This window comes from Scyliorhinus canicula, chromosome 3 (genome assembly GCF_902713615.1).
Source record: "Scyliorhinus canicula chromosome 3, sScyCan1.1, whole genome shotgun sequence".
Lineage (NCBI taxonomy): Eukaryota > Metazoa > Chordata > Chondrichthyes > Carcharhiniformes > Scyliorhinidae > Scyliorhinus > Scyliorhinus canicula.
Genome location: NC_052148.1, coordinates 198,411,915 through 198,439,464, shown reverse-complemented (window position 1 = coordinate 198,439,464; position 27,550 = coordinate 198,411,915). Strand labels below are relative to the sequence as shown.

Sequence of the window (27,550 nt, the reverse complement as noted above, 5' to 3'; positions counted from 1 at the left end):
TCTGACCAGAATGGAGGAGAAAGTGGATGCCCAAGGGAAGATACTGGAAGCCCAGGGGGCAACCATTAAAGAGCTGGAGAAGGCAGCGACTGACGTGAGCGACCGGGTCATGTCCCTGGAGAGGGAAATGGCGAAACTGAGTGCAACACAGGGGAGCCTGAAGGGCAGGGTAGACGACCAGGAGAACAGCTCGAGAAGGCAAAATATTAGGATAGTGGGCCTGCCAGAAGGGATCGAGGGTAGAAATCCCACAACATTCGTGGCTGCGATGCTGGGCTCCTCAGTGGGGCGGGAAACTTTTCCCACCCCACCGGAAATGGACAGAGCTCATCGGTCACTGCGCCCGAAGCCCAAGGAAGGGGAAAAACCGAGAGCAGTTATAACCAAACTGCACCGGTACCGGGATAGGGAGACAATCCTGCGCTGGGCCAAGGAGAATAGAGCCTGCAAATGGAACGGGCACGCCATCCGAATCTACGAGGATCTTGGAGCGGACATAGCTAAGAGACGGGCGGAGTTCAACAGAGCGAAAACAGCTCTCTACAAGAACAAAGTACGTTTTGGTATGCTGTACCCAGCAAAACTCTGGGTCACATACCAAAACAAGGAATATTTCTTTCCAGCCCCTGCCGAGGCGAATAGATTCGTCGAGGAGCACGGGCTGGAAAAACGCCATGGGAAGTAGGGACGAGGGGCCCATGGCAAGGAGAAACGTCATGCCGACGAGTGGGTGGGGAGGGGCGAGGCAAAGCCAGCCCCCTCCCCCCTGGCAGGAACACCCAGAACGAAAAACAACCCAATGCCCAAGGGCCCGCTCCAGGTGGGAGGCCAGGCCCCGGCACGAGGGAACGGGAGTACTGGAGAGGGGAGAGGAGAAGCGGGACAGCAACCTCCGAGAGGGGAGCCACCGTGCTAGCAGGAAAGCTAGCGACGGGGGCGCGCAACAGAGCAGGGCCGCAGCGCACCCCCAACAGGGGGGAAGGTGCCAGGCAGGGGAGGGGGGGGATCACCCATCAAAGGTGGGAGAGCAAATGGGGACAGGAATGGGGGAGAGAGGGGAAATGGAGGGGTATACAGGGGAGGGGGGAAAAGGGATAGAGCGGGGGGGGGGGGGGGGGGCACTCGGGGGGCGAGAGACCAGGGAGGGGAAATGCAGGGACGAAGGGACAAAAGAGGCCAGAAAGGGAATAGGGCCACAAAGTGCCACGGACAAGGGCTCGAAACAGGGAACCGCTGCAAGCACCCACCCAGTACGGTCTGTGGGTGAAGGGGCCCCCCGGAGTGCAGGGGACTACCCGCGTGGCGGACACACAGTGGACGGCTATGGCGGGTGTCCCCGGGACAAGGGGGAACCCCGGAGCGCAGGGACCCGACCGCATGGGGAGAGCAGTGATAGTGGACATCCTGGACGTCCCCCTAACAAAGGGAAACCCCAGAGGGCAGGGGCGCGTCCACCGGACAAATATGGTTAACCCCACAGGAGCAAGGGGGCAGAAGCCCCCCACCAGAATAGTCACCTGGAACGTAAGGGGACTTAACGGCCCAGTGAAGAGATCTAGAGTCCTCACCCACCTTAGAAACATGAGGGCCGACATAGTCTTCCTCCAAGAGACGCACCTGAGGGAGCAGGACCAACTGCGGGTAAGAAAGGGCTGGGTGGGACAAACCTATCATTCCTGTTATGGGGCAAGGGCCAGGGGGGTGGCGATCCTGATTGGCAAGAGGACAATGTTTAGGGCGACAAAGACGGTTACGGACCAAGGGGGACGGTATGTCATGGTCAGCGGGGCCCTGGATGGGGCGCCGGTAGTTCTAGTTAACGTGTACGCGCCCAACTGGGACGACACGAGCTTCATCCAAAAGACCATGGCAGAAATCCGTGACATAGCGACGCACCGACTAATCATGGGGGGGGACTTCAACTGTGTACAGGACCCAAAGACGGACAGATCAAACTCCAGAACGGGGAAAACCTCAAACATGGCAAGGGAACTCAGTCACCATATGGAGCAGATGGGAGCAGTGGACCCCTGGAGATTCGCCCACCCGGGGGAGAAAGAATTCTCTTTCTTCTCCCCAGTACACAATGTGTACACCAGAATTGACTTCTTTGTGGTGGGGAAAACGGTGCTTCCAGGGATAGACAAGGTGGAATATTCCGCAATTGTGATATCAGACCACACCCCACACTACATGGACGTGCGGCTGGAGACGGGAAGGGCCCAGCGCCCCACATGGAGGCTGGACGGTGCCTTACTAGCTGACAAGGCCTTCAGCGAAAGGATAGCGCGGGCCATAGCGGAATACACGGAGAACAACCAAAACGGGGAGGTCTCATCCTCCACGTTCTGGGAATCGCTTAAGGCCGTACTAAGAGGGGAAATCATTGCCTACAAAGCGCAAAGAGATAGGGAGGAAAGGGTGGCTAGGCAGAAGCTGGTCGACTCCATACTGGAGGTAGACCGTAAATACTCCGAGGCCCCGACCGTAGAGCTCCTGGAGGAGAGAAAAGAATTACAAAGGAACTTTGACCTGCTCTCCACCAGGAAAGCAGTACACCAACTCCGCCAGGCACGCGGGGCCCTGTACGAACACGGAGACAAAGCCAGCCGCCTGTTGGCACACCAGCTGAGAAAGCAGGCAGCCAGCAGGGAAATTGCGCAAATCAGAGGTACCAGAGGCACGTGGGAAACAGAACCAGAGAGGATTAACGAAACCTTCAAGGCCTTCTACCAAGAGCTATACACCTCGGAGCCCCCAACGGGGAAGGCTGGGATGAACCGGTTTCTTGATGGACTGGACATACCAGTCGTGGGAGAGGGCAGAAAACGGGATCTGGAAGCACCACTAGCACTGGGAGAGATCATGGAGAGCATTAGCTCCATGCAGACGGGGAAGGCGCCGGGACCGGACGGATTCCCGGCGGACTTCTACAAAAAATTCGCGACAGCGCTGGCCCCGCACCTGCGGGAGATGTTCACAGACTCGCTAGCTAGGGGCACACTGCCACCCACGTTAGCACAGGCCTCAATCTCGCTGATACCTAAGAAAGACAAAGACCCAACGGAATGTGGGTCACACAGACCCATATCCCTGCTGAACGCAGACGCCAAAATACTGGCCAAAATCCTAGCCAAAAGGCTAGAAGACTGTGTACCTGAGGTGGTCACAGAGGACCAGACGGGCTTCGTCAAAGGTAGACAGCTTACCGCGAACATCAGGCGCCTGCTGAACGTGATAATGACCCCCTCCGGGGAGAGAACACAAGAGGTGATCGTCTCCCTGGACGCAGAAAAGGCCTTCGACAGAGTCGAATGGAAATACCTCATAGAGGTACTGGAGCGGTTCGGGCTTGGAACAGGGTTCACCGCTTGGGTAAAGCTCCTATACAACGCTCCCATGGCAAGTGTACGGACCAACAATACCAACTCCCAATACTTCCAGCTGCACAGGGGCACCAGACAAGGATGCCCACTGTCCCCGCTGCTGTTCGCACTAGCAATCGAACCGCTAGCAATCGCGCTCAGGGCAGCAAAAAATTGGAGGGGGATCCGAAGGGGAGGTAGAGAGCACAGAGTCTCACTCTATGCGGATGATCTGCTCCTCTACATCTCGGACCCACAAAGCAGCATGGACGGAATCATCGCGCTCCTGAAAGAGTTTGGAGCCTTCTCGGGCTACAAACTCAACATGAGCAAAAGTGAGATCTTCCCAGTACACCCGCAAGGGTGGGGGGCAGCGCTAAAGGGCCTGCCGTTCAAACAAGCCCGAAATAAATTCCGCTACCTGGGGATCCAAATAGCCCATGACTGGAAAGGGGTCCACAAATGGAACCTCACCAGCCTGACGGAGGAAGTTAAAAAGGACCTGCAAAGATGGAACACACTCCCGCTCTCCCTCGCGGGGAGAGTCCAGACGATCAAAATGAACGTACTGCCCAGGTTCCTTTTCCTGTTTAGATCCATTCCGATCTACATCCCCAAGGCCTTTTTCAAAGCGCTGGACAAACATATCATGGCGTTCGTATGGGGGGGTAAAAATGCTAGGATCCCAAAGAAGGTCATACAAAAAACAAAATCCAGGGGGGGGGGGGCTAGCCCTCCCGAATCTACAATTCTATCACTGGGCGGCAACAGCCGAGCGAGTAAGGGGATGGATCCAGGAGCCAGAAGCCGAGTGGGTGCGTGCGGAGGAGGCCTCCTGCATGGGAACCTCCCTCCGGGCCCTCGCCACGGCAGCACTCCCATCCCCACCCAAAAAACACTCCACCAGCCCAGTGGTGACAGCCACCCTCCAATCCTGGAACCAACTGCGGCAGCAATTTGGCCTGTACAAAATGTCGGACAAGGCTCCCATCTGCAACAACCATAGGTTCAAACCAGCACTGACCGACGCCACCTTCAAAAGGTGGAGGCAGGACGGGGGGACACTGACAGTCAGGGACCTATACACGGACGACAGGATCGCAACACTGGACGAACTGACAGAGAAATTTCAGCTAGCTGGGGGGAACGAGCTACGGTACCTGCAGCTCAAAAACTTCCTACGAAAGGAGACAAGGACGTACCCACAACCGCCACGACAGACACTATTGGAAGACCTACTGGACGCAAGTATCCTAGAGAAAGGGAACTGTAGTGACATGTATGACCGACTGGTAGACAGGGACGACACCGTACTGGACGCAACAAGAAGGAAATGGGAGGATGACCTGGGGATGGAGATAGGGTGGGGACTCTGGAGCGAAGCACTGCATAGGGTCAACTCCACCTCCACGTGCGCAAGGCTCAGCCTGACGCAACTAAAAGTGGTACATAGAGCCCACTTAACGAGAAACCGTATGAGTCGGTTCTTCCCGGAGGTGGAGGACAAATGTGAGCGGTGCCAGAGAGGCCCGGCCAACCACGCCCACATGTTCTGGTCTTGCCCCAGACTTGTGGAGTACTGGACAGCCTTCTTCGAGGCTATGTCCAAAGTGGTGGGGGTGAGGGTGGAGCCATGCCCGATAGTGGCGGTCTTCGGGGTTTCAGACCAGCCAGATCTATTCCTGGGGAGGAGGGCGGACGCCCTTGCCTTTGCCTCCCTGATTGCCCGCCGTAGAATCCTGTTTGGCTGGCGGTCAGCAGCACCACCCAGAGCTGCAGACTGGCTGTCCGACCTCTCGGAATCTCTCCAAATGGAGAAAATCAAATTCGCCATCCGAGGGTCGGACGACGGCTTCCACAGAACGTGGGAGCCATTCATGCAACTGTTCCGGGACCTGTTTGTGGCCAACGTACATGAGGAAGAATAGTCGGGTGGCCAAGAACCAGGGGAAAATGGGCGGGAATCGGGGGAAGGTAGCCGGGGGGAGGGGGCTACGGGCTCGGTATGGGGGTTTGATGGCAAGCCAAGGCCCAAAACCAAACTATAAATAAATGCCTATAAACATGTGCCTCGGCCATATTGGGGAATGTAAAATATGTATGCGGGCTAAAGGGGGCGGCCACAATTATTGTTATGAAGATGCTTACCTGTAAATATTCATGTAAAAAAATTTTGTGTTTTCCTTTTTTTTTCCTCTCTCTCTAATAACTTGTAATTTGTCATATATAAAATATGAAAACTCAATAAAAAAACATTTATAAAAAGGTATGATTCAATTTTACCTTCCATGTTATAGGAGGCTCTTAAGGTGGTCCTCAGGGGAGGCGGGGGCTGGGGGGGGGAGGGGGGGTGAGTTATCTCTTACAAGGCGTATGTGTTGAAGATAGCTAGGCTGGAGCAGCAGAGGCTGGTGGATTCCATTCAAGAGGTGGATCACCAGTGCGTGTTTGTTCCTATTCAGGAGCTATTGGCAAATAGGAAAATATTACAGACTCAGTTTAAGCTATTGTCCACTGCCAAGGTGGCATGTCAGTTATAATGCTCCAGGATCATGTTCTAGGAGTACAAGAAGGCCAGTTGTCTTCTGGCTCACCGACTCAAACGGCAGGCAGCCTCCCAGGAGAATACTCAGACAATTAATTTGGGTTGCAACTTTGTTTCTGCCCCTCCCCAGGACAATGTGGCAGAGTGTTTAGCACTGCTGCCTCATAGCGCCAGGGATCCAGGTTCAGTTGCAGAATTAGATGACTGCATGTGCGAAATTTGCACATTTTCCACATACCTGACTGGGTTTCTTCCGGGTGCTCCAGTTTCCTCCCACAGTCCAAAGATGTGCAGGTTAGGTGGATTGGCCATGCTAAATTGCCCCTTAGTGACCAAAAGGTTAGGTGGTTTTTCTGGGTTACGGGGATAGGTAGGGTGCTCTTTGAGAGAGTCAATGCAAACTCGATAGGCCAAATAGCCTCTTTCTGCACTGTAGTGATTCTATGATTCTATGAGTGCAGTTTCAAAATCCTTTAACCATTATCTTAATAAATCGGAGCGTCCTGCAGATAAACCGGTCATGTCCGAATTTCTGGACGGCCTACCCATCCCAATGGTTGAGGTGAATCTGGGCAATGAGTTGAACTCCCCGCTATGCTCAGAGGAGATTTTAAATTGTATTGGGCTGATGCAGTTTGGCTAGGCCCCTGAACAGGATGGTTTTCCAAATTAATTTTACAAGTCCTCAGAACAGGTTGTGTCCTTGTTATTGGACATGTTAGAAAACAGAAAAAAAAATCGGAGCAGGAGGTGCTGTTCAACCCTTCAAGCCCACTCCACCATTCATTATGATCATGGCTGATCATCCAACTCAATTCAATGTTTAATGATTCCCTATCCCAAGGGTCGCTGCATCCAACACTCACTCAAGCTTTCTTTTCCCTGCTTCTTAACAAAGACAAAGACCCGACAGAGTGTGGTTCGTACAGTTCTATATCGCTCTTGAATGCGCACATGAAGCCACTCTCTGTGTCCACTTGTGGCCATATTTGGGGTGTCGGATTCGCTGGTGATTCAATCTGGGGTACAGGCTAATGCTGTCGCCTTTGCTTCGCTGATAGCCTGGAGCCAAATATCGCCTCTGCTTGTTTGGGTGACTTGATGTCATTTCTGCATTTGGAGAAGGTCAAATTTACCATCAGGGGTTTTGTGGAGAGGTTCTATCTAAGATGGCAACCATTTATTTCCTTTTTTGAAGGAGTTAGTCACTGTTAGTTGTTCGTGGCATTAAGTCAGTTTTAGTAGTTAAGTTAATTATGGGTTGTGTGTTTTTGTTTTATATTTGATTGTGGTTTCTTTTTTTTTCTTCTGTCTTTTGTTCTGGTTTGTGTTGATCATTATGAAAAAAAATTAATAAACATTTTTTTTTAAAGATGTCAATCAAGTGAAGTCAACAATTTCCTTCCACTCTCAAAACAGAACCTCTGCTGTGCTAATACCAATTGGTCTGGACTTACATCCAAGCACGCATAATGAACATGGAATCAGCATGAGTTTGTACTGAGTTGCACGGATAGTATGAGGGCATGAGTTGGCATGGCTGGTATGTGGCCCAATGGGTGTGGTTGGGCAACATGAGTTGACATTGAGTGGGTATGGGCAGTATGGGAGGCCAATGGGGGTGTGGGAGACATACATTGGCACAATTACAAACATGCAAATTAGGAGGAGTAGGTCACTTGGCCCACTCAAACCTGCTCCGCCATTCAATAGGATCATACTGATCTAATTTTAACCTCAACTTCGCATTCCTGCCTCGCCCTGATAACCTTTCACCCTCTTGCTTATCAAGAATCTATCTACTTCTGCCTTAAAGGTTCTGCTTCAACCACCTTTTGAGCAAGAGAATTCCAAAGTCACACAATCTTCTGAGCGAAAAGTATTTCCTTAATTTTTTAAACAGCGGCCCCTAGTTCTAGATTCTCCTATGGAAGAAAACATCCTCTCCACATCCACCCTGTCAAGTCCCCTCAGGATCATGCATGTTTCAATCAAATCATCTCATACTCTTCTAAACCCTAGTGGATACAAGCAAAGCCTATCCAGCCTTTCTTCATAAGACAACCCACGCAATACAGATATTAATATCGAAAACCTTTTCCAACACATTTGCGTCTCTCCTTAAATAAGACGATCAGTGCTATACACAGTACTCCAGATATGGTCTTACTAATGCCCTGGATAGTTGAAGCGTAACCTCCCTACTCTTGTATTCAATCCCCCCTGCAATAAACAATAACATTCTATTCGCTTTCCAAATTACTTGCTGTACCTGCATACTAAGCTTTTGCAATTCATGCACTGGGACACCCAGACCCCTCTGCATCTAGGAGCTCTGCAATCTCTCACCATTTATATAATATGCTTTTTCTTGATTCTTCCTGCCAATATGGACAACCTCACATTTTCCCACACTCTATTCCATTTGCCAGATCCTTGCCACTCATCTCACCGATCGATATTCTTATCTAGCCTTCTTATGTTGTAAGGGCCCTTTCTATTGATTTCTTTTTTGCCCCTTTCTTTATTTTTGCTGTTACTATTTTAGCCATTTGATGCTTAATGGACATATATCTTTAAGTCAAGCAGGGCAGGTGAGGAACTTGAACGTTACAACATAGTACACTGCTCGCTTTGGACAGCAGAACCCAGACTTTTCGGCACCCAAGAGATCAGTGGGACTTGGTAACAGGCGGTAAATTGGGGTTGATCTCTGTGACACATCGCTCATCACATATTTGACAACCAGAAAATTACCCATTCATGCCTGGTCTCTGTTTCCTGTTAACTAGCTAATCTTCTAGCAATGACTAAATGTTACCCCCTGCAACGTGAGCTTTTACTTCCTGTAATAACCTTTGATGAGGCACCTTATCAAATGCCTTCTGGAAATCGAAGAACAGTACATCCACTGGTTCCCCTTCATCCACAACACATGTTATGGAACTTCAAAGAGCTCCAAAAATTGCTTAAACATGTTTTTCCAATCACAAAGCTATGTTGACTCTGCCTGGTTGGCTTAAAAATTTCTAAGTGTATTGCTATAACCTCGTTAATAATAGCCTCCAACATTTTCCCTATGACACATATTAAACCAACTGGCCTTCAGTTTTCTGCTTTCTACCTCTCACCCTTTATGAATAATGGAGTTACGTTTGCTACTTTACCTTCTCCAAATCTAGTGAATTTTAGAAAATTAAAACAAACTATTACACTGGCCACTTCTTTCAAGACTCTTGGGTGAAATCCATCCAGACCAGGGATTTGTCAACTCGCTATTCTAACAATTTTCTCAGTACCTCTTCCCTGATGAATGTAATTTTTTTGAGTTCCTCCCTCCCTTCTAATTCATGAATTACTACTATTTCCAGGGTGCTCCCTTTATCCTCTACAGTGCAGACCAATGCTAAATACCTGTTCAATTCATCGGACATCTCCTTATTTTCCATTATTGATTCCAGATTCACTTTCTAGAGGACCAATGCTCACTTGGTTAACTCTTTTGTTTTATAAATATCTATAGAAACTCTTACTATCTGTCTTTGTATTTCCAGCTAGCTTTCTCTCATTTTTCCTTCCTTTAGCCATTCTTTGCTGTTTTTTACATTCTTTCCAATCTTCTGACCTGGTGCCTAGCAATGGAGTGAGCATGCAGGCAAGGGTGAGCATTCAAAAGGCCCCCAAACCGAGGCCATGGTTAACAAATCCTCTGAGAGACTGTGAATCGTGAGGCACAATGAAACTAGCCCGACTCCGTGAAAATTGCAGGGGGTATGGATTCGCTGACCATACCCTTATCCCGCACCAGAGAAAACTGGGGGCACTGGGAATAAGGGCATTAATCCTGGAATCAGATCCCTTCTGCCATTCTTAAATGGCTCGGGAGTTAGAACATAGAACAGTACAGCACAGAACAGGCCCTTCGGCCCTCAATGTTGTGCCGAGCCATGATCACCCTACTCAAACCCACGTATCCACCCTATACCCGTAACCCAACAAACCCCCCCCCCTTAACCTTACTTTTATTAGGACACTACGGGCAATTTAGCATGGCCAATCCACCTAACCCGCACATCTTTGGACTGTGGGAGGAAACCGGAGCACCCGGAGGAAACCCACGCACACAGGGGGAGGACGTGCAGACTCCACACAGACAGTGACCCAGCCGGGAATCGAACCTGGGACCCTGGAGCTGTGAAGCATTTATGCTAACCACCATGCTACCCTGCTGCCCGAGTTGTTTCAACTCGGTGAAAATCCAGGCTGGTTCTAATTTACATTTTATGCAGCTCATACAAATAGCCAAATTGAAAATCCATGATCCCATTTGGCTGTCATGACTGTGTCAGAGCATGAACAGCACTCCGGTAACAATCTTGGAATGCAAATGCATTGGAATTTCCTGGGTCAGACAATTAGTTCAATACAGGTGGATGCCAACTTGAATAAATCTCAAATCCCCAGAGGGAGGAAACAAAACGTAGGTACCGATAATCAGAGCACTCAGTCAAAATGCATAATACATTTCAGCTTTTAGGATTTTTTTAATATTCTCTTCCAGAGAATAGACAGTGGACTGGATTCTCCGGTCCCCCAGTCGCTTGTTTCTCAGCCGCGGGCCGTTTGCTCGAGACGACATTCTATCTTCCTGCTGCTTGTCAAAGGGACTTCCCACTGAAACCACCCCATGCCACCGGAGAATCCGTGGGAGGGAGTACACTGCCAGTGGGAAAAGTGAATCGCAACGACTGGAGAATTCTGGCCGTACTGTCTGTCGAATTACTTAGTAACAGGGGCGAAATTCTCCGAAGACCTGCGTGACGCCCATTTCCGGCGGGCAAAAGCGGTGCGGATGACTCCGGCGTCGGGGCCTTCTTTTAAGCCGTTAATCTCCGTTCCCGAAAGGGCCAGCAGCGGACTGACGCGATATGCGTCAGTTTCACCCGCTGCGGAAGTGGCGCGTTGAGAGAGAGAGAGAGGGGACAGGTACCGGCGTTGAGAGGAGAGGAGGGGGGGTGGGTACCGGCATTGAGAGAGAGGGGGGGGTGGTGGGTACCGGCGTTGAGAGAGAGGGGGGGTGGGTGGGTACCGGCGTTGAGAGAGAGGGGGGGTGGGTGGGTACCGGTGTTGAGAGAGGGGGGGGGGGTACCGGCGTTGAGAGAGGGGGGGTGGGTACCGGCGTTGAGAGAGAGAGGGGACGGGTACCGGCATTGAGAGGAGAGGAGAGGGGGGTGGGTACCAGCATTGAGAGAGAGGGGACGGGTACCGGCGTTGAGAGAGAGAGAGAGGGGACGGGTACCGGCGTTGAGAGGAGAGGAGAGGGGGGTGGGTACCGGTGTTGAGAGAGGGGGGGGGTGGTGGGTACCGGCGTTGAGAGAGGGGGGGGGGTGGGTACCGGCATTGAGAGAGAGGGGGGTGGGTACCGGCGATGAGAGAGAGGGGGGGGGTACCTGCGTTGAGAGAGAGAGGGGGGGGTACCGGCGTTGAGAGGAGAGGAGAGGGGGGTGGGTACCGGCGTTGAGAGAGGGGGGGGTAGTGGGTACCGGCGTTGAGAGAGAGGGGGGGGTGGGTACCGGCGTTGAGAGAGAGGGGGGGTGGGTACCGGCGTTGAGAGAGATGGGACGGGTACCGGCGTTGAGAAAGAGAGGGGGGGGTACCGGCGTTGAGAGAGAGGGGACGGGTACCGGCGTTGAGAGAGGGGGGGGGCGGCATTGGAGGGGGGTAGGGGTGGTGGGGAGGGGGGTAGGGGTGGTGGGGAGGGGGGTAGGGGTGGTGGGGAGGGGGGTAGGGGTGGTGGGGAGGGAGGTAACCCACAACCCCCCCTCAACGCCGCAACCCCCCCTCAACGCCACAACCCCCCCTCAACGCCACAACCCCCCCTCAACCCCCCCTCTCAACGCCGCAACCCCCCCCAACGCCGCAACCCCCCCCCCCAACGCCGCAACCCCCCCCCCAATCCACCCCTCTCCAACGCTGCTACCCCCGCACTCGCCCTAGGTCACTGAACGGCGTCAACCATCATCAATGGTTGACGCCGTTTTAAAGCTACTCTGTTTTTCACGTCGGCGGGAATTCGGCCCATCCGGCACGGAGAATGTCTGTCTGTTAAAAATCAATGACATCCCGCCAGCGCCAGCTGTTTTCAGAGGCTACCGGCGGGATTTGAACAATGCCGGTTTTTGGCCGCTCGGAGAATTAAAAACCCGGCGGGAGCGGGAATAACGCCGCCGCCGGCCGAGGGTCGGAGAATTTCGCCCCAGGGTTGCTACATCAAGACAATGTGAAATCTTACTTCCAGGGCACATATACTGCCTATCACAGTTCTTGCTGCCACATGTTTTTGCTTTTGCACTGATTAATTTCAAAATAAAAACAGCTAATCAGATCGGTGGGGAATTGTAGGTGTGGAAACCAATTGGAAAATTGTCAATAAGAATCTTTTAAGAACTCCTGAAAATTATCAAGTCCACCGTCCCTGGCTCTTTCACGTGCAAGAAGTGTGTCCAGTTGCAGTTCCTGTTAAACCGCTTGATGACTCTGGAGCTGCGGATGGACTAACTTTGGAGCATCCGCGATGCTGAGGACGTCGTGGATAGCACGTTTAGCGAGTTGGTCACACCTCAGGTGAAAGTTACTGAGGGAGATAGAAAATGGGTGACCAAAAGACAGAGCAGGAGTAGGAAGGCAGTGCAGGTGTCCCCTGCGGTCATCTCCCTGCAAAACAGATATACCGCCTTGGATACTGTTGAGGGCGATGGCTCACCAGGGGAAGGCAGCAGCAGCCAGGTTCATGGCACCATGGCTGGCTCTGCTGCACAGCAGGGCAGGAAGAAAAATGGCAGGGCTATAGTGATAGGGGACTCAATCGTAAGGGGAATAGACAGGCGGTTCTGCGGACGCAATTGAGACTCCAGGATGGTATGTTGCCTCCCTGGTGCAAGGGTCAAGGATGTCTCGGAGCGGCTGCAGGAATTCTGGGAGGGGGAGGGTGAACAACCAACTGTCGTGGTGTACATAGGCACCAACGATATAGGTAGAAAACGGGATGAGGTCCTACAAGCTGAATTCAAGGAGTTAGGAGTTAAACTAAAAAGTAGGACCTCAAAGGTAGTGATCTCAGGATTGCTACCTGTGCCACGAGCTAGTCAGAATAGGAATGTCAGGATAGATAGGATGAATGTGTGGCTCGAAAATGGTGCAAGAGAGAGGAATTCAAATTCCTGGGGCATTGGAACTGGTTCTGGGGGAGGTGGGACCAGTACAAACCAGAGGGTCTGCATCTTGGCAAGACTGGAACCGATGTGCTAGGGGGGGTGTTTGCTGGAGCTGTTGGGGAGGGTTTAAACTAATGTGGCAGGGGGATGGGAACCAATGCAGGAAGTCGGAAGGTAGTAAAATGGACATAAACAAAAGGCAGTAAGGGGGAAAGCGTAAGGCAGAGAAGCCATAGTCAAAAATCAAAAAGGGCGACAGTACAAGGTACAGTGACTGAGGGGAGCTCAGTGAATAAGCCCAGTAATACTAAAAGGAATAAAACGGGAAGTAAAAACGTAAATGGTAAGTGATGCGGCAGGTTGTTACATGAAGATATGGGCTCAGCGACAAGGAAAATTAGGAGAAAAGTTAAGAGGAAATATAACTTAGGAGAAATTACTGATCGAGGTGTTAAGATTCAAAACAGAGGTATAAAACCCAACATAAGTGTACTTTACCTGAATGCTCGTAGTATTCAGAATAAGGTAAATGAGTTGATGGCGCAAATCATCGTGAATGACTATGATTTAGTGGCCATTACTGAAACATTGTTAAAGGATGGTCAAGACTGGGAATTAAATATCCGAGGGTATCAAACTATTCGGAAGGACAGAGTGGATGATAAGGGAGGTGGTGTAGCTCTATTATTTAAGGATGACATCCGGGCAATAGTAAGGGATAACATCAGTGCTGTGGAGGATAAGGTTGAATCCATTTGGGTGGAAATCAGGAATAGTAAGGCGAAAAAGTCAAAAAGTTAGGAGTATTCTATAGGCCACCAAATAGTAACATTATGGTGGGGCAGGCAATAAACAAAGAAATAACTGATGCATGTAGAAATGGTACAGCAGTTATCATGGGAGATTTTAATCTACATGTCGATTGGTTTAACCAGGTCGGTCAAGGTATCCTTGAGGAGGAGTTTATAGAATGTATCCGCGACAGTTTCCTAGAACAGTATGTAATGGAACCTACGAGGGAACAAGCGGTCCTAGATCTTGTCCTGTGTAATGAGACAGGATTGATTCATGATCTCATAGTTAGGAATCCTCTCGGAAGGAGCGATCACAATATGGTGGAATTTAAAATACAGATGGAGGGTGAGAAGGTAACATCAAACACTAGTGTTTTGTGCTTAAACAAAGGAGATTACAATGGGATGAGAGAAGAGGTAGCTAAGGTAGACTGGGAGCAAAGACTTTATGGTGCAACAGTCGAGGAACAGTGGAGAACCTTCCAAGCGATTTTTCACAGTGCTCAGCAAAGGTTTATACCAACAAAAAGGAAGCACGGTAGAAAGAGGGAAAGTCGACCATGGATATCTAAGGAAATAAGGGTGAATATCAAATTGAAGGAAAAAGCATACAAAGTGGCAAAGATTAGTGGGAGATTAGAGGACTGGGAAATCTTCAGGGGGCAACAGAAAGCTACTAAAAAATCTATAAAGAAGAGTAAAATAGATTATGAGTAAACTTGCTCAGAATGTAAAAGCAGATAGTAAAAGTTTCTACAAATATATAAAACAAAAAAAGAGTGGCTCAGGTAAATATTGGTCCTTTAGAGGATGAGAAGGGAGATTTAATAATGGGAGATGAGGAACTGGATGAGGAAATGGCTGAGGAACTGAACAGGTTTTTTGAGTCAATTTTCACTGTCGAAGACACAAATAACATGCCAATGACTGATAGAAATTAGGCTATGACAGGTGAGGACCTTGAGATGTTTGCTATCACTAAGGAAGTAGTGATGGGCAAGCTAATGGGGCTAAAGGTAGACAAGTCTCCTGGCCCTGATGGAATGCATCCCAGTGTGCTAAAAGAGATGGCTAGGGAAATTGCAAATGCACTAGTGATAATTTACCAAAACTCACTAGACTCTGGGGTGATCCCGGTGGATTGGAAATTGGTAAACGTGACACCACTGTTTAAAAAAGGAGGTAGGCAGAAAGCGGGTAATTATAGGCCAGTGAGCTTAACTTCGGTAGTAGGGAAGATGCTGGAATCTATCATCAAGGAAGAAATAGCAAGGCATCTGGATGGAAATTGTCCCATTGGGCAGACGCAGCATGGGTTCATAAAGGGCAGGTCGTGCCTAACTAATTCAGTGGAATTTTTTGAGGACGTTACCAGTGCGGTAGATAATGGGGAGCCAATGGATGTGGTATATCTGGATTTCCAAAAAGCCTTTGACAAGGTGCCACACAAAAGGTTGCTACATAAGATAAAGATGCATGGCATTAAGGGTAAAGTAGTAGCATGGATAGAGGATTGCTTAATTAATAGAAAGCAAAGAGTGGGGATTAATGGGTGTTTCTCTGGTTGGCAATCAGTAGCTAGTGGTGTCCCTCAGGGATCAGTGTTGGGCCCACAATTGTTCACAATTTACATAGATGATTTGGAGTTGGGGACCAAGTGCAATGTGTCCAAGTTTGCAGACGACACTAAGATGAGTAAAGCAAAAAGTGCAGAGGATACCGGAAGTCTGCAGAGGGATTTGGATAGTTTAAGTGAATGGGCGGGTCTGGCAGATGGAATACAATGTTGACAAATGTGAGGTTATCCATTTTGGTAGAAATAACAGCAAAAGGGATTATTATTTAAATGATAAAATATTAAAACATGCTGCTGTGCAGAGAGACCTGGGTGTGCTAGTGGATGAGTCGCAAAAAGCTGGTTTACAGGTGCAACAGGTGATTAAGAAGGCAAATGGAATTTTGTCCTTCATTGCTAGAGGGATGGAGTTTAAGACTACGGAGGTTATGCTGCAATTGTATAAGGTGTTAGTGAGGCCACACCTGGAGTATTGTGTTCAGTCTACTTACCTGAGAAAGGACGTACTGGCGCTGGAGGGTACGGATAGGAGATTCACTAGGTTAATCCCAGAGCTGAAGGGGTTGGATTATGAGGAGAGGTTGAGTAGACTGGGACTGTACTCGTTGGAATTTAGAAGGAGGAGGGGGGAATCTTATAGAAACATATAAAATTATGAAGGGAATAGATAGGATAGATGCAGGCAGGTTGTTTCCACTGGCGGGTGAAAGCAGAACTAGGGGGTATAGCCTCAAAATAAGGGGAAGTAGATTTAGGACTGAGTTTAGGAGGAACTTCTTCACGCAAAGGGTTGTGAATCTATGGAATTCCTTGCCCAGTGAAGCAGTTGAGGCTCCTTCATTCAATGTTTTTAAGATAGAGATAGATAGTTTTTTGAAGAATAAAGGGATTAAGAGTTATGGTGTTCACGCCGGAAAGTGGAGCTGAGTCCACAAAAGATCAGCCATGATCTCACTGAATGGCGAAGCAGGCTCGAGGGGCCAGATGGCCTACTCCTGCTCCTAGTTATTATGTTCTTATGAAACACAAGTTGAAAGAAGTTAACCATCATAAAAAGTGTGCAATAGGGCAGCACATTGGCGCAGTGGTTAGCACTGCTGCCTCACGGCACCGAGGTCCCAGGTTCGATCCCGGCTCTGGGTCACTGTCCGTGTGGAGTTTGCACATTCTCCCGGTATTTGCGTGGGTTTCGCTCCCACAACCCAAAGATGTGCCGGGTAGGTGGATTGGCCACACTAAATTGTCCCTTAATTGGAAAAAATGAATTGGGGACACTAAATTTATAAAAAAAAGGAAAACAAAGTGTGCAATAAAGAAGCAAAATGTACCAAGCTTTCAAAACACATTTTGAGAGGAAATGGTTTGCTACTTTTTCCACTCAGTAACTAAAATGTCTAATTTCCAATAATAGTGGAGAAGCACCATCTTCCACACTCAAGGTAATGGCGCACTTAGAAATTGAAAATAGAAGCCGATCTGAATGGGAGGGGTGTGAGGCAGTGTGGGAGTACACTGTTGGATTAAAGGGCCCTTTAGAACATAGAACATAGAACAGTACAGCACAGAACAGGCCCTTCGGCCCTCAATGTTGTGCCGAGCAATGATCACCCTACTCAAACCCACTTATCCACCCTATACCCGTAACCCAACCCCCCCCCCCCCATCCCCTCTTAACCTTACTTTTTACACTACGGGCAATTTAGCATGGCCAATCCACCTAACCCGCACATCTTTGGACTGTGGGAGGAAACCGGAGCACCCGGAGGAAACCCACGCACACACGGGGAGGACGTGCAGACTCCGCACACAGAACCCCCTTTCTGGGGGTTCCCTCTAATTTGTTAATGCCACAAGATTCAAATGGAGTCTGAAGTGAGAGAAAGGAAGAAAAGTTCCTTGAGAAGGAAGCCATGTGAACCCTGTGACAGGGAAATGTAGGAGTCACTGGTTTAACATACAGTCGCTGCATTTCAACATTAACACACAGGAATGTGAAATTTGGGAATGTAGGCAATCATTAAGGAGACCCAGGTGCTGCATATATGGCATCCCATCAATGAAAGACTTCAATGTGATTTCCAGAATTGGCATTAATAATGGGACAAAAGGCATCCAGTCATTAATCATGAGTAACTTATTGTTATTGAGTATGGAAGATCTGAGATTGGAGAACTGAGGTGAGGTAGCACATGTTATTCAAACCTTGTGCAACCACTGCAAGATTGAAATGTTAATTTTCAGGGATGGCATCTTGAACATCTCAATGCATCCGTTCGTGCCTCAGATACAAGGCTGCATCAGCATCAAGGCCAGTAGAGCAGACGCCACTATAGACCATTACAGTTACTATTGGCTCAAGATTATGTATTTCACTATGTTCACCTGTTATTCATTAATCAGTGCAATCAATCACTTCAGAGAAGAGAATAAAACCGTTATTGATCCAGGGCTCAATGCTGCCTTTTTGAGGGTTCTAGTACGATGGAAGAGAGGAAGGGACAGGCAATGCTGAGGACAGCTTCGGGAGGAGGTTCAGGGTGCAGCGGCAATTCATCAAGGCACCGCAGCATCACCTTCTCAAGGGCAAATGATGGGTGATAAATGCTGACCTTGCCAGTGACACCACATCCTGGCAATGCATTAAAGAGGGCAGGAAAGTGATTGCCAGGCGGAGCTCTGATCATCCCCTATAGCCTCTCAAACAAACATGCTGTAGCATGTTCCTACAGTGATCTCCAGATACACTCCTCCCCCTCACCATGATCTTCAGGCACCCCGCCTCACCATGATCTCCAGGTAGGCCCCTGATGTCCAAAGATGTACAAGGTTAGGTGGGGTTACAGGGCTAGGGCAGGGGAGTGGGTCTAGGTAGAGTGCTCTTTTGGAGAGTCGGTGCAGACTCAATGCACCAAATTACTTCCTTCTGCACTGCAGGGATTCTGTAAATCTGTGATCTCCAGATACCCCACCCTAACCGTGATAACCAGATACCACCTCCCCTTCACCGTGATCTCCAGACAACACCCTCACCGTGATCTCCAGACACTCCCCATCACCGTGATCTCCAGACACTCCCCATCACCGTGATCTCCAGACACCCCCTCCCCACTGCGATTGTCAGACACTCCCCCTCACCGTGATCGCCAGGCACCCCCTCCTCACTGTGATCTCCAGACACCCCCTCCCTACTGTGATCTCCAGACACTCCCGCTCACTATGATCTCCAGACAACACCCTCACCGTGATCTCCAGACACTCCCCATCACCATGATCTCTAGACACTCCCCATCACTGTGATCTCCAGACACCCCCTCCCCACTGTGATTGCCAGACACTCCCCCTCACCGTGATCGCCAGACACCCCCTCCTCACTGTGATCTCCAGACAACACCCTCACCGTGATCTCCAGACAACACCCTCACCGTGATCTCCAGACACTCCCCCTCACTGTGATCTCCAGACAACACCCTCACCGTGATCTCCAGACACTCCCCCTCACTGTGATCTCCAGACAACACCCTCACCGTGATCTCCAGACATCCCCCTCACTGTGATCACCAGACACTCCCCATCACTGTGATCACCAGACACTCCCCATCACCGTGATCTCCAGACACTCCCCATCACCGTGATCTCCAGACACTCCCCCTCACCGTGATCGGCAGACACTCCCCATCACCGTGATCTCCAGACACCCCCTCCCCACTGTAATCGCCAGACACCCCCTCCCCACCGTGATCTCCAGACACCCCCTCCCCACTGTGATCTCCAGACACTCCCCCTCACTGTGATCTCCAGACAACACCCCCACCGTGATCCCAGATACCCCACCCTCACCGTGGTCTCCAGACTCCCCCCTCACCGTGATCGCCAGACACCCCCTCCCCAACGTGATCGCCAGACACCCCCTCCCCAACGTGATCACCAGACACCCTCTCCCCACCATGATCTCCAGACACCCCCTCCCGACAATGATCTCTAGACACCCCCTCCCCACCGTGATCGCCAGAACACATCCCCGTACAGAGTGTGACCAATGTTCCTTTTAAGCTATGTGGCTGTGCAGCAGCTCGGCCATCCAGGCCCTCGCTGCCTGCCTGCTCTCAATTGTGACCTCCTGTGGTGGGGTTCTCCACCTCAATGGTGACCTGACTGCTGAGAGTATTTTTGAATTTATACGCTAAAAAATATTGGCGAGTGGTCAGTCATTTCCATCTTGAAATGCCCTCATTCTGTATTACCTGGAAAGGCAAACTTCTGCATCTCCATCGCTGGAGAGACACCAACTGGCCCTTCAATTTCTAAATCCAGCCCACCACCCTATATTGGAAGACAATCCTTCCCTCTCGCCACTACATGCAAGGCCTGGATAGAGTGGACTTGGAGAGGATGTTTCCACTAGTAGGAAAAACGAGAAGCAGGGACAATCCTTTAAAACAGGGATGGGGAGAAATTTCTTCAGCCAGAGGGTGGTGAATCTGTGGAACTCTTTGCCACAGAAGGCTGTGGAGGCCAAATCATTGAGTGTCTTTAAGGCAGAGATAAATAGGTTTTTGATCAATAAGGGATCAGGGGTTTTGGGGAGAAGGCAGGAGAATGGGGATGAGAAAAATATCAGCCATGATTTAATGGCGGAGCAGACTCGAGGGGCCAAGTGGCCTAATTGTGCTCCTATGTCTGATGGTCTTATGGGAAAATTCAGGGAAAATCACTGCCACACACCTGTTTCCCACACAATTCAGGCTTCTGACTGTGACCCTGACTTTGAGGCCCCAAAGCAGGTGAAGAAAATCCTGCTCATGGTTTCTATGATTTTGATCAGACAGCCTCACTGCCTTCAAGAGATCCTCTAACTGCTCGGCTCTTATTGCCAAATTATTGAGCTCATTGTCCTTGCAGATGATAAGCTTCAAGTGGTGAGGGGTGATGAACAACCACCTGTTGCCCCATGCCTTGTTGCTCACCAACTCCAGCATCTCAGCTGTCAGATACTCGAGGACCACAGTTAAGTAGACTGCATCCTCCTCCCAACTCTTTCGTATAGTTTTGCAATTGGAATGAGAACAGTCTTTTGCACCATAGTTCAGTGTATATCTGTGTCTAATGTGCAGTGTATATATAAAATAAAGCATCTACGAAGGGATTTAACCAAAACGAGTATTAATCTGAGAACTAGTGTGAACAAAAACAATATTTTTAAATTCCTTAGTTACTTCATCCATTATGTGTAGTGGCCAAATGACATCAGCACACCACTATCGGCACTGGTGACTGTATCATGCATTGAGGTAATCTAACGATCAACTGGCATTGATGCTATAGCTCTGCATTGCTGCTGATGAAATGGAAGCACCAAAGACAGAACTCTTCACACATCCTTAGAAATCATGTGGTATGGTCTGGATTCTCGGGACCTGGAGTTTTGTTGGAACCACATATCTCGTGAGGTATCTTTGAAGAATGTGTGAACTAAAAAATATGACTTCCTCATCCAGGCTCTGCAGTACAATAGGAATACTCTCCTCACACCTTGTTTAACAGCATTACATATTGCAGCTTTACAGGCCAAGATGTGTCTGCTTCAAAAATGCAGGCTGCAGGAAACTGGCCCACAAATAAAAGCTAGCTGAGATACACAATGTACAATTAGAGTTCCTAATCCTCATGCTTCGAGTCTGCCAGAATGGGCACTTGGTCTCGCATCGACTGGTTAGTGACTCAGGAGAAACCATCACAGTGATGGACCATCACGGACTGCATGAAATTCTGCCCAGAGCCATATTAGAAGAATTTTAATACGTTAATGTGGAAGTTTGCAAGCCAGCTACTGCACAGCAAAACTGCTCATAAAAATTAGATACAGAATAAATACAGCATGTCAGGATAGTGGCCGTATTTTTTTGCCCTGCACAAACTAATTAAGGGCTATCACAAATTGTGGCCATAATTGGAAAATAGTATGGGTTGCATCATCAGAGCGACCTGACGGTTTAGACAAAATATCTGTCATGTACCTGTCATGGGTGTACAAAGCTTAACCATGACTATTGCACAAATGTGAACACATGACACACCTTTTCTCTGTTATGACTGTATGATCAAGGAGTCAGATTAGAGAGTTTCCTACCTGCTTTCCATCAAGCGTGTAGAGCCTTCTCACTGCTCCGGAATCTAGCTTTATGGCATCTGTAATGTCATTTAACACCTGCTCAAATGAATGAGCCGTCTTCTTGTTCAGAAGAATCCTTACAGCTTTCCGTGGTTTTACACCACTACGGATAACAGTCACCAGTTTGGGTCTAATAAAATCCTTGGATTCCTTTCCTTCACCTCTTGATGATAGTGATGAGAGAGAGCGGGACGTTCCTGACTTGATATTGACTGACCAGTTTGGATTGACATTCTTGGCATAGTCTACTTTACGAAATGGCTCACTGGATGCACAAATGTAGCTTTCTCCTGTTTGGAAATAAAAAAAACGTACACTCTTTTTAAAGCATAGATTCACTTTCCTAAAGATTCTGATAATCCTTACAATACCTGCAATGAAATTGAATAACTTTTATAATAGATCGGATGCGTTTGCTGCCAAGACGGTGCATGCACCGATTACTCCATCACCTCATTGGAAGCAAAGTAAGCAGCGGCCAGGACAGAAATAAAGGAAAATAAGCTTTGGTGAGAATCTAAGATTTAGCTTTCAGTTCCGGATAAGGTTCAGTGCCCTCACCCGTTAACCTGAACTTGTCCAGCATTTTCCATGTATAGGTTACTCTTTCTGTATTTTACCCGTTTCTCTTGGGTTTGTTTGTTGTTGGAACATTACGTCAAGCAACACAAACTAATTTTAAAAATCTGCAGGATAAGGTGTGCGATGTTTTACAGGCTGGAATAAAATTCGACCATACTAAAGCTAATCTGTGTGGGGCCCATTTATATTCTCATTTCTTACGTGTAGGACCACAGTTCGCCACATACTTCATTTGTAATGGCGTTTTAGAATTTAAAAATAGCCCCTGACACAACCTCGGTTTGGAAGGACACAACCTGGCAATGGTTTACAGCGCATGTGTAGACAAGGGTGCATGCGCAGTGGGGTTGCGGTGACCATCTTGCCACGGCAGGGGACATAGCGTGTGACAGATGTCGGGAAGTTTTCACGAAAGAGAAATGTAAGTTAAAGCTCCATTTACAGACCGAGTTACATAAACTCTTACACTGCTGAACCAATGAGTACAATACTTAAGCACATGAAGCAGATAGTTTCTTTTTTGAAAAATGGCTGTCATGGGCATACAAAGCCCTTGTTGGTACAGAGGTGCACAAATGTGAACACATTTTCATATTCATAGAATTTACAGTGCAGAAGGAGGCCATTCGGCCCATCGAGTCTGCACCGGCTCTTTTTTTGAAAGAGCACCCTACCCAAGCCCACACCGCCACCCTATCCCCATAACCCAGTAACCCGACCCAACACTAAGGGCAATTTTGGACACTAAGGGCAATTTAGCATGGCCAATCCACCTAACCTGCACATCTTTGGACTGTGGGAGGAAACCGGAGCACCCGGAGGAAACCCACACACAGGGAGAACGTGCAGACTCCGCACAGATAGTGAACCAAGCCGGGATTCGAACCTGGGACCCTGGAGCTGCAAAGCAATTGTGCTAACCACCATTCTACCATGCTGCCCATTCATGACACACATTTTCTCTGTAAAGACTGTATGATCAAGGAGTCAGATTAGAGAGCTGCCGCAGTTTTTCTCTTTACAAAGCCTGGGAACTTTGGCTGTGAGATTGTGCTCTTTTTAAATTTAGAGTTATTATTTTTTTCCAAAGTAAGAGACAATTTAGCATGGGGGAAATTCTGGAATCTGGCACATCATAATTGAAGGTTTTTGTTTTTCTGCCTCTGTAGATATTTCAGGCAGTGTCCTATTGCCTATCATCCACAACACCCCGACTCCCTCCCTCCCCAGTACCCTCCTTTCCGCTCTCTTCCCCCCACCCCCTCCTTCCTTTCCCTTCTGTTGGTACAGAGGTGAGGGTATCTGATCTCTGCAGCGCAAAGTTTAGTGCTTGTACCGTTTGTTTTTTGTACAACTGTGTTGTGAACTGGTTTAATAATCAAAGCACCCGACCCCCCTCCCCGTACGTTGGTACTGAGGGGAGGGTACCCTGTTTCTCCAACATAAAATTAGTGTTTGTACTGTTTGGCCTTGTATATATATTTTTACTGTTTTAATGAAAAGCACTGGCGAAACCTCAGCCCTTGTACACTCCAATAGGGATGAGGTTCTTGCAAATTGTGTGGATGAGAGCAGGAACTGCGGGAAGGATGAGAAAATGGACCTCAGCTTGTTGGTACAAGGGGAAATTCAGACTGTTAATGAAGGATGAGATAAGTACCTAGTGAAAAATTATCTTGGCTCAGACGATCAAGATGTATAGGCAGTTTGAGTACAGATTACAAAAAAATGCAAAGGAAAGAGGTCACTGGTTGATATAGTTTATAGGCCCCTAACAGCAGCTAGACCAGGGGTGGGCAAACTACGGCCCGCGGGCCGCATGCGGCCCGCCAAAGGTCTTTATGCGGCCCACCAAGTCATAAAAAAATAAAAATTAAAAAGATTTTTTTTAAATTAAAAAAAAAAATTTTTTTTTTAAGGTTAATGGGGGGGGCTGTTGGGTTACTTACTGGTATAGGGTGGATACGTTGACTTGAGTAGGGTGATCATTGCTCGGCACAACATTGAGGGCCGAAGGGCCTGTTCTGTGCTGTACTGTTCTATGTTCTATATGAGGCGCCCAGAATCATAACCGGGTGAAGTAATTATTTAACTTAATATACTATGCGGCCCTTTAAAATTGTGAATTTCTGAATGTGGCCCTTGCACAGAAAAGTTTGCCCACCCCTGAGCTAGACTATAGGACAGAGTAAAAATCAAGAAATAACGGTGGTTTGTAAGTAAGGTACTTCAATACCCCTGGGTGCTTTTAACTTTCGCATCGATTAGACAAACCAAATTGGTAAAAGTAGCCTTGAGGATGAGGTCATAAAAGTGTATTTGGAAACATTTCTGAGAATAATATGTTGGAACCAATGAGAGAATAGATTATTTTACAACTGGTAATGTGCAATGAGGCAGGGTTAATGAATGAACTCAGTAAAAAAAGTCAACTGAGGAACAGTGAGCAGAACATGTTGGAATTTTACATTCAGTTTGAGGGTGGGAAACTTGGGTCTAAAACTAGTGCCTTAAACATAAATAAAATCATTCACAAGGGTATGAAGAGTTGGCTAAACTGGACTGGGGGGATAGGTTAAAAGGTAAGACAGCAGATAAGAAGTGTTAGACATTTAAGGAGATATTCCATAAGTCTCAACAAAGATATATTCCATTTTGATTACACAAGAAGAATGAATGACTTGTGGTGAAGTAAGGAATTTAAATGTGGTGGCACAATGAAAGAAAAGGTGTACATTGCTCGAAGATTAATGTGAGGCCAGAAGATTGGGAAAAGTTTAGAAACCAGCAATGATGGCTTAAAAAAAGAGGGAGAAATTAGAATATGATAATAAATTTGCAAAAAAAATGAAAACATACAGCTTCTAAAAGCATATTAAAAGGAGAAGAGCAGCTAAAGTAAAATTAGGTGCTGTTTCTTGAGCTTATCTTGAACTTCCTGGGGACATTGCAGGAGGCCAAATACAGAGAGGTCAGTGCGGGAGCAAGGTGGAGAATTAAGAGGATAAGTCACTGGAAACTCGGAGTTATGTTTGCGGAACGAATAGAGGTGTTCCACAAAGAATTTGGTCTCCAGTGTAGAAAAAAATGACATTGTGAGCATCAAATACAGTTAATAAATTAAAAGAAGTATGCATAAATTGCTGTTTCACCTGGAAATGATCATTGAGGAAAGTGGAGGTGAAAGAGCAGGTGTTCCATCTCCGACATTTTCATGGAAAGTTGCCATGGGAAGGGGATAGCTTGTCAAGGGGTGATAGCGGCGTGAAGCAGGGTATTGTGGAGGGAACGGTCCCTTTAAAATGCTGAAAGGGGAAGATGTGTTTGGTGATGTGCTACGCTGGAAATAGCAGAGGATGATCAGTTGAATATGAAGGCAGGTGGGGTGGAAAATGAGGACAAATCACTTATCATGGCTTGGGGAGGGAGCACAGTAAGAAGTCTTACAACACCAGGTTAAAGTCCAACAGGTTTGTTTCAAACACGAGCTTTCGGAGCGCAGCTCCTTCCTCACCTTAAGAAGTCTTACAACACCAGGTTAAAGTCCAACAGGTTTGATTCAAACACGAGCTTTCGGAGCGCGGCTCCTTCCTCGGAGCCATTGGTGGTCTGTTTCTGTGATCCCCCCCCCACATGAGACTGTCCACTACACAACAACAACTACACAACAACAACAACTACACAACAACAACAGGGGGGAGTAAAAAGACAAGTAGTTGTTATAGGGGATTCTATAATTAGGGGGACAGATAGTATCCTATGCAAGCCGGATCGGGAGTCTCGCATGGTGTGTTGCCTGCCCGGTGCCAGGGTGCGGGACATCTCTGACCGGCTTGAAAGGATACTGGAGCGGGAGGGGGAGGATCCAGTTGTTGTGGTCCACGTTGGGACTAACAACATAGGTAAAGCTAGGGTGGAGGACCTGTTCGGGGACTATCAAGCACTAGGAAGAAAATTGAAGTACAGGTCCTCAAGGGTCATAATCTCTGGATTACTGCCCGAGCCACGTGCCAATTGGCATAGGGATAGGAAAATTAGGGAAGTAAACACGTGGCTAAGGGATTGGTGTGGGAAAGAGGGATTCCACTTCATGGGACATTGGCATCAGTTTTGGAACCGGGGGGATCTGTACCGTTGGGACGGTCTCCACCTGAACCGATCTGGAACCAGTGTTCTAGCGAAGAGGATAAATAGGGTGGTCAGTAGGACTTTAAACTTCTGAGTTGGGGGGAAGGGAAAGTGAAAGCGACAGGGAGCAGGGAGTTAAATGGCAAGATACGCAGGAGGATAACATGTAGGCAGGTGGATTTAAGCTTGAGGCAGACTAGGAATGCAACAAAAAGGAAGGATAACTTTGGACATCTTAGGACTTCCAATATCTGTACTGATAAGAAAGTTAACATTAAGGCACTTTACCTGAATGCTCGTAGCATTTGTAACAAAGTAGATGAACTAATGGCACAGATCATCGTGAATGATTATGATGTGGTAGGCATCACAGAGACATGGCTGCAGGGGGTTCAGGACTGGCAGTTAAACATCCAAGGATATACAACCTATCGAAAAGACAGGGAGGTGGGCCGAGGGGGTGGGGTTGCCTTGTTAGTTAAGAACAAAATTAAATCTATGGCACTAAACGACATAGGGTCGGATGATGTGGAGTCTGTGTGGGTAGAATTGAGGAACCACAAAGGCAAAAAAACCATAATGGGAGTTATGTACAGACCGCCTAACAGTGGTCAGGACCAGGGGCGCAACATGTACCGGGAAATAGAAAAGGCATGTCAGAAAGGCAAGGTCACAGTGATCATGGGGGACTTCAATATGCAGGTGGATTGGGTAAATAATGTAGCCAGTGGATCCAAAGAAAAGGAATTCATGGAATGCTTACAAGATGGCTTTTTGGAACAGCTTGTCATGGAGCCCACAAGGGAGCAGGCTATTCTGGACCTAGTGCTATGTAATGAACCAGACTTTATTAAAGATCTTAAAGTAAGGGAACACTTAGGAAGCAGCGATCATAATATGGTTGAGTTCAGTCTGCAGTTTGAAAGAGAGAAGGCAAAATCGGATGTAATGGTGTTACAGTTAAATAAAGGTAATTACGAGGGCATGAGAGAGGAACTGGTGAAAATCAACTGGAAGCAGACCCTAGCAGGGAAGACAGTAGAGCAAAAATGGCAGGAGTTTGTATGCATAATTGAGGACACTGTACAGAGGTTCATCCCCAAGAAAAGAAAGATTATCCAGGGAGGGATTAGACAGCCATGGCTGACAAAGGAGGTCAGGAAATGTATCAAAGAAA

At 48.2% G+C, this 27,550-nt stretch overlaps 1 protein-coding gene and 1 long non-coding RNA gene across 6 annotated transcripts in view; one reads left to right on the top strand and one right to left on the bottom strand.

Annotated features, from left to right (window-relative positions):
- Positions 1-27,550, bottom strand: part of dclk2a (doublecortin-like kinase 2a) — a 463,722-nt gene that overhangs the window by 345,720 nt on the left and 90,452 nt on the right. For 4 of the 5 annotated variants that reach the window (XM_038791969.1, XM_038791970.1, XM_038791972.1 and 1 more), the window contains exon 2: positions 21,622-21,953. In XM_038791969.1, coding sequence (XP_038647897.1) covers positions 21,622-21,953 — 332 coding nt within the window. Of the gene's footprint in view, positions 1-21,621; positions 21,954-22,446; positions 22,493-27,550 lie in introns of those variants that run through there. The other variant, XM_038791973.1, reaches the window with a different exon arrangement.
- LOC119963214 overlaps positions 22,592-27,550 on the top strand; it is an 86,727-nt gene continuing 81,768 nt past the window's right edge. The window contains exon 1 of the long non-coding RNA XR_005460054.1: positions 22,592-22,666. This is a non-coding gene — a long non-coding RNA (uncharacterized LOC119963214). The remainder of the gene's footprint in view (positions 22,667-27,550) is intronic.